The 12,800-nt window shown below is 40.8% G+C and overlaps 1 protein-coding gene across 4 annotated transcripts in view; it reads left to right on the top strand.

The window, feature by feature from the left end:
• The window catches only part of Mtmr3 (myotubularin related protein 3), a 130,994-nt gene that overhangs the window by 69,506 nt on the left and 48,688 nt on the right, over positions 1-12,800 (top strand). For all 4 annotated transcript variants that reach the window (XM_021176003.2, XM_029484043.1, XM_021176002.2 and 1 more), the window contains exons 3-5: positions 2,624-2,713; positions 3,056-3,172; positions 10,323-10,405. In XM_021176003.2, coding sequence (XP_021031662.1) covers positions 2,624-2,713; positions 3,056-3,172; positions 10,323-10,405 — 290 coding nt within the window. The remainder of the gene's footprint in view (positions 1-2,623; positions 2,714-3,055; positions 3,173-10,322; positions 10,406-12,800) is intronic.

The raw sequence follows: 12,800 nt of genomic DNA, 5'->3' as shown, positions 1-12,800 counted from the left end.
CAGAAATAAGGAAATTAGAGTTGGACTCTTGATAATAGTGAACATCTCTTTCTGTTTTGTAAGAAATAATTTCATTTTTTCCTATTCTCTATCTCTATTTCCTTTGTTGGATCCTCAGTGCCAGTCGAATATGACTAGAAGAGCTGCATATGCAGCGCAGTTTAATAGAGGGAGATTGATTTAATAGGGGTATAATTCAGTGCTGCACCACACGCTGTGCATATGTGAGGCCCCAGGTTTACTTCTTCCCTCTCCCTGAAAGAATTGTAGGAATCAAGGCATAGTGAAAGTGATGGTGTGTTTGTTTGGTGTGTGGAGATGATTGACAAAACTGTGAAACATTTATTGTAAAATGTATTACAAAATAAACATATACTATAGAATGGTACATTGAGCTAATTAACATACGTGATCACACATAACACACATTGTATATGAATTTATTAGATGGAAGCAGTTCCCTTCCTTTCCTATTGTGTTTTCAAGACTCGTTGACCCCATGGCAGGTGAGGTAGCTGTGCACATCCTGCCATACATTTCACTTAAGAAAACAATGGGCATTTCAGTGGCATCTGGACAGCAGGCAGAAAAGATGGAAAAGATGGAGCACAGCCAGCTACCTCTCAGTAGTCATAAGGACATAAGTAAAGCTTTGAGGACTAGAGAAGTTATTCTCTAGAACATTGTCTGGTGTCTGTGCACGTGCGTGCGTGCGTGCGTGTGTGTGTGTGTGTGTGTGTGTGTGTGTGTGTGTGTATTGTTTTGTCTTACCTAAGGAGTTTTGGCTGGTACACAAAGTGGTAATTGAAAATACTCTGCTGTGAGCTGGCAAAATGGCTCAGCAAGTAAGAGCACTGACAGTTCTTCTGAACATCCTGAGTTCAAGTCCCAGCAACCACACGGTGACTCAGAACCACCCGTAATGAGACCTGATGCCCTCTTCTGGAGCATCTGAAGACAGCCACAGTGTGCTTGTGTATAATAATAAATAAATCTTTGGGCCAGAATGAGCAGAGGTCTTAAATTCAATTCCCAACAACCACATCTCACAACCATCTGTACAGCTACAGTGAGCTCATATACATAAAATAAATAAGTAAATCTTAAAAAAAGAAAAAGAAAATACCATGCTAATTTCAGGCTTCATTAGGGACCTGTGGAGAATGCTTTTCAAAATTAAAATTAAAAACAAAGTAAAAAAGCACCCACCCCCAGTTGTGTAGTTACATCATATTAAAAAAAGGAAAAAGGTAATTCCTTCCTTCTTAAAGGTGGGTCAGTATTCTCAAAATTTGTGGGCATCACAATTTTCGGATTTAATCTTATACCCAAAGCATGATGATGTTTTTAGGGTTTTTTTTGAGGGGTGGGGGTGGATAGTATACGAGACAGGGTTTTCCTATATAGCTCTGACTGTACTACAATTTGCCCTGTAGACCAGGCTGGCCTGTCTCTGCCTCCTGATTGCTGAGATTAAAGGCGTACCCACAACCAACCAGCTACCACAACCGACCAGCTACTATATTTTTTTTAATCTAAAGTATGTTTTTATTTGCCCATAGTTTTCAGTAAGCTGAAAATGTGTTTTCCTGGTATTGGCATGGTATGTACACCAGTGCCCATGAGTGGCAGTGGGACACCAAAGCTGCTCTGCTCTGCACTGAGGGCTTACCCTTCACTGTGTGCCACATGACCAGCAGTATAGTCCTCTTTCTGGTACTGCTGAGGTCTCTGTGGTGCTCAGCACAGTCCTCTTGGGGTTCCTTCTGCCCCAAGCTCTGGAGTAGGGTGAGCACACATTATAAAGGCTATGTCTTAGTTACTGTTCTGTTGCTGGGAAGAGGCACCATGATAAAGGCAGCTTATAAAAGAAAGCATTGAAGTGAAGATTTGCTGACAGGTCCACAGGGTTAGTTAGTTCTTCATGACCATGCTGGAAACATAGTGGCAGGTTGCAGGCATGGTGCTGCAATGGTGGTTGAGAACTTTTGAAACCTCAAAGCCCATCCACCCCCAGTGACACACCTGCTTCTTGTATTTTTTAAAAAATGTACCAGATACACTAATAGCCTCTTGGTACTCAGAGTCTGGTAATACCTGATACAGTTTGTATCAGTATGTTCTCAGATTAGGGATATCTTTATCAGTCAGACTTGTGTCCTTATTACAAATGCCTCAGAGAAGTTAACTAAGAAGAAGTTTTCTCCTTTTGGTTTATTTTGGTTAACAGTATTGGTCAACCACCCCTGGATTTGGGGTATGTGGTGAGGCAGTATGTCAACATGTGGGAACATGTGATGGAAAAAGACCACTCACCCGGTGGAGCCCAGGAAACAGAGAAGAGGGCCTGCCTCTCAGAGTTCCTAACTCCCTGCTGACAGTCCTTTGTGCTAGCACCAAACCTTTTAACATGTAGGCCTTTGGAGAACCCTTCTACCAACCATTGCAGTAGTAATATATCAGATGAAACACTGGGGGAGGTATTTTTTCTTGAGCTTTTCTGCTTGTTTCAAAATGGTCATTGGGTTATTTTTATAATTATATAAGTAGGCATGGCAGAAGAATCAAATACGGGTGATTAGTAGAAGTTTTTAAATTATTAAACATTGTGGGATTTTTCCAGGATGAAGAGATGCGGCATAGCCTTGAGTGCATCCAGGCCAATCAGATCTTTCCCAGGAAGCAGCTGATTCGCGAGGATGAGAATCTTCAGGTAAATTTAAACTGTGTAATATGTGTTCAGCCTTATAGTAATGATGGAGCAAAACTAGTGAATTGAAGTAATGCAGAATAGACACAATCCTTAGCTGTACTTGGAAAACATTGTTAAAAGTTCATTGTTTGAGATGATCATCTGTCTCATCATTCCTTAGAAAGTCTATAACTTGGGTACATAAAGTATAAGCCATCCTTTAGATTTTTGCTTTAATTTGTGGGGCAGAGGGTTTTTGTCTGTTTGCTTACTGACAGTTTATTCACCAGGCTTATTTTTCAAGACTTGGCTTTTTTCTTTTCTGCTCTGGAACTCTGAAAGGTTTCTTCTTCATTTTTTCAGGTTCCTTTCCTTGAACTTCATGGAGAGAGCACAGAGTATGTGGGCCGTGCTGAGGAGGCCATCATTGCCCTTTCTAATTACAGACTTCACATCAAGTTTAAGGAGTCTCTTGTTAATGTAAGTCATACCAGCTGTTTTCCCTGTAAGGTAGACAGAAAAATTAAGAGGTGAGAGTCTACATGCTTAGGTGTGTGAAAGTGTTGTATGCTGTGCTTTCCTCTCAGTTACTTTCATGCTCAAGGATATCAGGTTAATAAGAAACTCTTATGCTTATTTAAAATAATGTGTCTTATCTGCTGAGGTGTCCAGTCATAGTTAATAGTAAATAGTCCATCCCAGGGACTGTACTGTTAAGCTTTATAAAGGTGTAAAGATTGTGCAGGCCTTTCCCTAGCTCCCATACTATTTAGTAGTTAGCAGCCGCTTCAGTTGAGATCATTCTTGGGTCTTAGTAATAGATGAAAATATTGTTCTTTGAGCTCACTACAGATTATCATACTGAATAAACTTACTCCGGTGGCTCTTTAAGCAGATAAGAATAAATGTTAGTATATTGCTTATTTGCATATTGGACTCTTAACCTAAGGAAAAGGGAAGTTTGAAGTTGCCCTGTTTTGGTTATGAGGGTCTACTCAGTAGAACTGGTTCTTCAATTCACCACTATCCTTAGGAGTCGGCAGTGAACCAACCCAGAAAGGCCCACAAGTTCACAGATTTCTTCCAGTGGGAAATGTTCTTCCTCTTTTACTTGCCAGTCTTCTGGCTTTCTGTATTGAGTGTCGGTGCAGTGTTGTGATGCTGTCAGAGCTCAGGCCTACATTCAGATTATGTTCATTTATGGGAATTCTTTGAAATCTGTTTCTTGCATTCGTGTTATTCACCTTCCTAGAAGTTTACCTAACTGTCAAGTTGCATTCTTTATGACAAGGTCAGTGGCCGTCATTTTTGAGTTGGATTTAGTATTTGTTTATTTATCATAGTTAACACATTTGAGCATTTTGACCTGACTTTTTCTACCTTCCTACTCGATTTGGGTTATGTCTAAATTCTGCCCATTAGTATACACTAAAGTCATCAAGGAAAAAGGAAATGTACTATGTTGACAGTGTTCTAGAGATCAAAAGCACCTTGGGGAAGAAGAGGTTTATTTCATCTGGGTGTGGTTGAGCACTTCTTTAGTCCCAGCACTCATAAGGCAGAGGGGAATCTCTTAGCTGGAGGCCAGCCTGGTCTACAGAGCAAGTTCCAGGACAGCCAGAGCTACACAGAGAAACCCTGTCTTGAAAAACCAACAAACGAAAGGTTATTTCATCTTAGAGTTTACAGTCTATCATTGAGGGAAGCCAAAGCAACTGAAGTAAGTACCCAGGGGTTGTACGTCCACTGTAGACTGTGTTTCCCCACATCAAACATTAATCAAGAATATGCCCACTGGCCAATCTAATGGAGATAATTTCTCAATTCAGAGGGCCCCCTTCCCAGATTGCTCTTGTATGTGTCAAGTTAACTAGAACTAACCAGCACAACAAGAGTTCATTTGGATTTGAGCACTCGTGACCAGTGGGTAAAGGTAGAGGGATAAAATAACAGCTTTGAAAATTCCCTACCGTATCCTAGGGAAATGAGTGAATGTACTACTCAACTTAACCTCAACTCTTTCTTCTTTAAATGGTTAGAATCAGTGCACTTGTAACTAAATTGCCTATGAGAATAAGGGTTCATCTTTTACTGCATTTTCCCCTGTCCCATTTATCAGCTTACTGGATTTGGCTAAGTTTGTAAAGGTCTATTCTTGGGTTTGTTTGGGAATCAGGTCTTTTGGAGAATAATGTCATCCACTGCCCTAAGCTTTCATTTTTTTATTTGTTCTATGACAGTCATAGTATGCAGCATGATGCCCTTGTCCCTGTCAGCTGTTCTGTCCCCACTTTACTAGTAAAACTAGCTTCCTGGACCACTCAGGCAAGACCTCATAGTTTTGCACATTTTCCCTTTTCTCTCCCCTGGGGAACTTCTCTTCATCTCTCAGTACTCAGTTCAGGGGTAACTTCCCCTCTGAAGCTTTGCTCAGTCCTATTCCCTTCCTGGCAATAATTGTGCTCAGTGGGCTGCTTCTATATCTTAACATACTTTCACAACATTTATTAGACATGTAACTCTTTATTTTGTCTTGTCTTTGTGTCTTCAGGATCCAACATGTTTCCTGATGCCATGCAATTCAGTAAATGGGCAATGAATTGAAGTTAGTATGGATCTGAAATGAATATTAGATCATTTCTCCCCTTTTGGATTTTAAAAAAAGATTTGTTTATTCATTATGTATACAGCAGTTTCTTACATGTATGCCTGAAGACCAGAAGAGGGCATCAGATCTGATTACAGATGGTTTTGAGCTACCATGTGGTTGTTGGGATTTGAACTCAGGTCCTCTGGAAGAGCATTCAGTGCTCTTAACCACTGAGCCATCTCTCCAGCCCCCCCCCCCNTGCTCTTAACCACTGAGCCATCTCTCCAGACCCCCCCCCCTTTTTAAAAAGATTTATTTATTTATTTATTTATTTATTTATTTATTTATTTATTTTTAATTGTTGCGGAAACATTCACAGGGCCTTTCAAAAGTCACTGACTGATTCTCCCCCCCCCCCCCCCCTTTGGAATTTAAAACAATGTGCTTCTGTGAATAGGCCTATGCCATTCATGATTTATCTCTTACAGTAGCTGAGTGGTTGTAGTCTGACCTTTTTTCCCCCCAAAGTGTAATCGGTATATACAATGTTTCAGGAAACTGACTTCAGCACTTACTTTTAATCCATTTCCTCATATCAAGCATTCCTCTAGCATTATAACTCTCTTAAGTTTTAGAGCCTGTGTGTTACTTACAAAACCCCAGGCGCTATGTTTGTGTAGAAAAATGATTGTGCAAAATTATCTCGACATTGTAGTGACTATGAACCTTTCCTACTAAGAGAGCCCAGGTTAGTGCAAGGGTTCCTGAAGCCCAAGGTCAGGCAGCAAGAGGCCGGCTCCTCCTGCAGTAGGTACTCGATGGGTAGAGGCCAGAGGATGGAGAGGGTTGCCTCTCTCTGCATCCCTCTACTCTGTCTTCAGTAGATATGTATGAACAGCAAAACACAGGAAATCAAGAGACCTTATTGAAGGTTATTTTATCGAAATCATGCACATTTAAGGCATTAGAAACCAAATGTGATGTCTCTATTATGGCAAGACCCACTTTGCATTACTTAGTACTTCAGTAAATGACTTGCCATTAAGTTTTAAATAGCTACCCAATATCAGATATTCTCTTAATTTCACAGCACGTTGAATGTGTATAGGTTTGGATACTATAAGCACTCTTACTTTAATCTAGACAGTCTCAGGAAGCATCAGGCTCACAGCTCCTAGGTGAAGTACCTCTGTGACAGAGTACATTTCTACCATTCCTGCTGGGTGCAATCTTCTATTCTTTATTTTTTCTAAACTATATTTCTTTGAAGCTTACAACTAAATGTTCAGGTAGTATTTATGAACGCATAAAACATGTTTTGTTGTGTAATTTGACAGACTGATTCACAGTCTGCTGCTTCTAAAACCCTAGTGCATGGCTGAGACTCTCAGGTGCTGGCTGCTTCCCTGTTTGGAACAAGTTGGTTGTGAGTGTTGAATACTTACCTTGCAGTTGTGTCTCCACTACATGAGTCTCTTCTTTTTTTACCAGTGCATTGTGTTCCTGAGGGAGTATTTTGTGGGGGTGAAGATAAAGCCCACAGTTTATACATAAGCAATGGAATTATGATCTTCAAAAATGTAGACTGAGGTACTGTAAGGTGGTTTAGCTGGCTGCTCTTCCAGAGTTCCTGAGTTCAATCCCCTGTACCCATATGGCGGCTCACAACTGTATGTAATGGAATCTGATTCCCTCTTGTGTCTAAATGCAGTCTTGCATTTAGACAGAGCACTCATATACATAAAATACATAAATAATTTTGTTAATGTGGACAGAGGGTAGAAGAGATGGCTCAGCAGCTAAAGGTAGTTGCTGGACAAGCCTGCTGACCTGAATCCCTGAAACCCACATAGAGGTGGAAGGAGAGAACCAATTCCTTGTAGTCTTCTGAGCCTTGTATGCTTGCGGTGCATGAGTGTATGTGCACAGAGTGATAAATAAGACTTAGAAAAGGATGTAGACTGAGTTTTAAGCAGAAATGATTTATAAACCTTTGTCTCTTGGTCAGGTTGCGTATTAGGTATGAGAAATGTTAAAGACTGTGAGGATTTTTTGGTTTTGTTTTTGATATGTGAGGGAAGTTGGAAGAGCTGGAGCAGTGATGTAAGCCTTAACAAAGGAGAGAAACTTGGTTAGATGTATGGGGAGGGAAAGGTGGCTGATTCTCTCTCTTAAAGGAAGTGGAGGGGAGCCTGGGACTGAAAGAAACAGTAGGAAGGGAGGCTCCATTGTTACAGAACCAGGTGTCTCTTGTTTTATTAACACTACTCTTGCATGTGACAATCTGTGTATTACAATTTGGTGGTGGCGGAGGTGGCTCGGGGGTAAGAGCACCCCTTGTTGGGTTTGGTTCCCATTACCAACAGTGGCTCACAGACATCTGTAACTCTAGCTCTGATGCTCTTTCTGGCCTCTGAGGGCACTGCATGCGTGTGGTATGCAGACAGACATGCAGGTACACACGAGATGAAAAATGTCTGCATCTTTCCACACTCCAGTTGATTCCAATTGATTTGGATGCAAGAACCAACCTTCTCCTTCCTCCTCTTCTTCCTCCTTTTTCCCCTCTTCTTTCCTTCTACCTTCTTCCATCATCATCTTCTTCCATGGCTTAGTGGTTATAAGAGCACAAACTTGCCCCTCCAAATGACCTGACTTGAGCCCCAGTATCCAACTTTTGGGTGGCTCACAACCAACTGTTATTTCAGCTCTAGAGGATCCAACACCTCTGGCCTTTAAGGGCATTGTGTTCAAAGCCGCATGCCCACATGTAGACACATGTGCATACATATAATTGCAAATGAAAGTAAGAGCTTTATAGGTCTTTTGTCAAACTGGCAGATGACCCCACTATGTATTGAGAGATGGGGGGAAAGGTCTTGCAGGAACACATTTTTTAAAAAGCTTGCACGAACACATTTAAAAAAAAAAAAAAACAAATAACAGAAGAACATTCTATTTATAGGGAATCTGTAGAACTACCTGAGAACTAGTTAATGTTGTATTTTGTCTTTTTAAAAAATATTCTATTTCTTTATTGTGTGTGAACCTTGAACTCAGGTTGCCAGGCTTGGCAGCAAGTACCTATCCCTGCCCTAATCTCTTTCTTCTTGATCTCCATGTTCTCTCTTGATAATTTCATCCTCACTGATAATTCTCTCCCTCTCTCATCTGCCCTAGATTTACAGGCTCTTGAAAGAAGTTTTAGCTGTGTCAGCTGCGGTTTCTCATGCAGCACCTTGGGGTTAAGGGTTTAAACAAGCGGAAAGCCAAAGGTTTTTTTCTTGGAATATAAGCAATAATGCATAGTATTCCTCTTACAGTTCTATTACAGTTGTGAGAGAGTTTTCATAGATTATATACTTAGAAACAAGTCTTTCACCCCGAGACAAAAACTCCCAGGTTTATCTGAATATTATTTGGTTTGCTCATTTCGAATCTGTGCCCCAGTTTCTGTTTCTGTTTCAGTCTTCTAGCCCTGGACTTCTTTTTGGCCCAGCATTCTTGTTCTGAGGGATCTCTGCTGATTCTGGTAGCTGCATGATAGGTCAGAATTGTAGTAAGTCAGCTTTGAAAGTGGCAGGACTGACTTGAGGCTACCCTGTGCAGCCAGCACTTTGAGTTGTTCCTGTGCCTTAGAGGAGCTTGCCTCCACCTGAACAAACCTAAACAAGTTGTTGGAATGCTACTTGCAGCTCCTACAGCCCGTTTTAACTGGATTTAATACATCGTTATGGACAAGTAAGCCATTTCCCCCCCAAGGTGTTAAGAGCGCACTCAGGGGTGGATGTAAGTCACTTGGAGAAATGCTTGCCTAGCATGCATCAAACCCTGGGTTGGTTGCCAAGTATCACATGAACAAGCCATGGTGGTTCTGGTCTGTAATACTAGCACTTGGGAAGGCAAGTGAGTCAGAAGTTGAAGGTTGACTTCAGTGACATAGGGAGTTTTAAGGCCAGCCTGGGGATGCATAAGAACACCCCTCCCTCCCTCCCTCCCTCCCTCTGTCCCCCTCTCTTTTAAATGAGCCAGGTGGTAGTGGCAGACACCTTTAATCTCAGGACTCAGGAGGCAAAGGCAGGAGGAGCTCTGAATCTGAGACAAGCCTCAGACTGAGTTCTACAGAGTGAGTTTCCGGACAGCCACGGCTACACAGAGAAACCCTGTCTCGAAAAACAAAAACAAAAACAAAAACAAACAAAAAGGATGTATTCATTTATCACGTGTTATTTGGAAATTGCTTTTGTTTGAGTTGGAGGTTGAGTCAGATATTTTCAGGAGGAATGTCCTTGTGTTAGCCGTAGGGTCATTTACACACTTCAGAAGTGTCTTTTCTGTCTCATTGGCATATCTGATCTCTGTCCACTATTGTTAAGTAGAGCCTGCTGACCCAGTTGGCAGGGAGTGGGACTAATCCAATTCATGCAAACATTGAGTTCTGCTTGACAAACAAGGCTCTTAGCTTTTGGAATATGTTGGATCTAGCCTTTTTTATATTCTTTGACTGCTGTAAGATTTCTTGATATCTGTGATCTATTCTACTGATCAGAGACCCTGACCAGTGACTACTGGTGTGCCATCTTTGTTTTGTAACCTATAGGCAATTAGGCCTCCAGAAGATCCCTTTGCTAAGAGCTGAGGCATAAATACACTCTGCTACCTGGGACAGGGGATACATTCATTCTGGTTTGTACTTAGCCTTGAGTACTTTTGTTTAGTGCCTTCAACATATGTGTTACTACATATCATAGCATCTTCAATAGGGCCGTGAGAAATGAGCTTGTGGGTTTGATACTCAAGGACTTATTTCCTCTTCTCTTCTAGAGTCCAAGCCTCTTCTCTGTGGTCCTCATGCTGTAACTTTAGGTCATTGATTAGGAAAAGGGAAACTCTAATCCCCTCTTTAGTAAATCACTATTGATCCAGCTAATTTTGAAAGTTTGTTTGCTTCTTCCCATTCATCAGTTGGTCGGTCTGAATGTATCTTCAAAGTCAGTGCCTTTTTGACTAAGAGAACTTCATCCTTTTAAATTTTTGCAGGTTCCATTACAGCTTATTGAAAGCGTTGAATGCCGTGATATATTTCAGCTTCATTTGACATGCAAAGACTGCAAAGTTATCAGGTAGGTGGTGTGTTTTTGAGGCTGTGAAGTATTAGAGAAAATATTCTTTAAAGAGTTGTTACATAGTTTGTTAGGTTAAGATAATTTCTGAGTAATCAGTGCCTGGAATATTTTATTTATAATGTTTATTGGTATACAAACAGATACATTTTACTTGGAAATAATTTTAAATTTATAACACATATATAAACTAAAACACTACAGTAGTATACCATTTATTTATGTTAAAACTTTACCCCAATTTATTATTAGCAGAGCTTGTGCATGTGAGTGCATCTGTGAATGTGTGTGTGCACATATCTGTGTGTGTTTGTGTGTATGAGAGTTGTGTGTGTGTGTGTGTGTCCTGTCATGTGCATGCACCCACCCAGAAGCTAGCTCAGATCCTTGGATAAAAGACATACATATATTAGCTCATTTTTAAATTGGCTTATTGGCTCTGGGCTGGGCTCTTCCAAGCCTTCCATGGTTAGTGTGCCCTTACCTTCATTCCTTGCTCAACACCTCTAACTCTGCCCTCAGCTCAGTCGCTCAGTCCCTTTACTCCTGGCTCAGCACTTCAGCTTAGTTGTTCAGATACTTGTTGTGAAACCCATTGGTCTTGCTGCCCAAGACGCTTTTGGGCCGATTTCCCTTTCCTCCTACATTTTAGAAAGTCTTCCCTGTAGTTCCCCAAGTCTATCCTGTTTCCTTCCCCAAGTGTCTGGATTCTCTCCTCTCTCCTAGCCTGTGGGAACCAGGATGTCCTGCCTCTTTCTTTCTCCCCAGCCATTGGCCACTGGCATCTTTATTGGTAGATCAAAAACTAATTGGGGGTGGAGACCTTTAGCAGATTCTCAATCAAAACATCAAAGCTCCCCCCATACAGCTTTCCTAACACTAGAGTATTTTCTCATAACCGGTACGTCATTGTCAGTGTCACAGTGTTACTTTGACAACACACTTGCCAAATGGACTGTCCTGCTCCAGTGATGTCCTGATAATATAGTTATGTCTTAATAGATTGTTTCTCATCGTAAGCTGTCTAGAGTTTCCTCAAAATTAAATTGAAGTTATGTGTCTGCAACTGGGAGACTCTCTCTCTTTCTCTCTCTCTCTCTCTCCCCCCTTTTTAAGGTATTATGTTATATCCAGAGACAATCAATCCATTTGTCTCTTATTGATGAGTTTTGATTAGTTCAGTCAAAGTGTTACTCAATTTCTGTATAATTTCTACATTACTTGTAACCAATAAACCATCTATGGGAAACATTTTGAGAAAATACAGGTGTCTTGTTTCTCATCAAAATTTCTCTAACTTTAGCATTCATTCATGATTTTATTAAATCTAATTTTAACTCTGATGGTTGCAAAATGATTCCCAAAATATGTTTTTAGTTTAGTAGGCTGGTTTTTGTTTTGTTTTGTTTGTTTGGTTGGTTGGTTTTTGGTTTTTTCAAGACAGGGTTTCTCTATATAGCCCTGGCTGTCCTGGAACTCACTCTGTAGACCAGGCTGGCCTCGAACTCAGAAATCCAACTGCCTCTGTCTCCCGAGTGCTGGGATTAAAGGCGTGCACTACCACCGCCCAGCTCTAGTTTAGTAGTTCTGGATCTGTTCCTGACATTTTTACTTTAATCCTTTGATCTGTTTTAGGACACCAATAAATACTGTATATTCATGTTGATGAGCTACACTCACTGGGACAAAGGAAGGCTTTAGTGACCTCCATGTTAAGGCAAACATTTACCATGCCTTTTTAGCTGCTCATGTTTGTCTTCCTGAAACTCTGTGTGCAGCCCTGGGTGGTCTGAGACTTACTGCCATACTCCTGTTTAAGCTTTCTAAGTACTAAGATTACAGGAACGAGGCACCTCACACCACACACACTATACTTTTGATAGATAACTGACAGCCACTCAGATTTAAAAGCTCACTTAGTTTCAGTTTTTAGCACTACATTTAAAAATAGAGATAAAAATCCTCAAAGTAATTTTTACTAATTATTTTAATTTTAACCCTTTAGTGGTATACACTAAATTTTCTGTTGGTAATAGAATTGTTTTGTTCTCTGTATGGTTGCAGCTGAATGTTTGTGTGTCCTCTGCCTTATTTTGGATCTGTTGGTCCTGATTGCTAAGTAACCAAATTTAAAAACCATCTCCCAACTGGCTATGGATAGTATTGTGATCTGTTTTTTAGGATGGCCTATTATATCACAGCAAAAGAAAAGGGCTTTTCTGAACATATTTCTTAAGAGAGATAACTGTAGCTGAGCAGTGGTGGTGCACGCCTTTAATCCCAGCACTTGGGAGGCTGAGGCAGGCAGATTTCTGAGTTCGAGGACAGCCAGGGCTACACAGAGAAACCCTGTCTTGAAAACCAAAAGAGAGAGAGAGAGAGAGAGAGAGAGAGA

The sequence above is a fragment of the Mus caroli genome, chromosome 11 (genome assembly GCF_900094665.2).
Source record: "Mus caroli chromosome 11, CAROLI_EIJ_v1.1, whole genome shotgun sequence".
NCBI lineage: Eukaryota > Metazoa > Chordata > Mammalia > Rodentia > Muridae > Mus > Mus caroli.
This window is presented reverse-complemented; position numbering and strand designations above follow the sequence as displayed.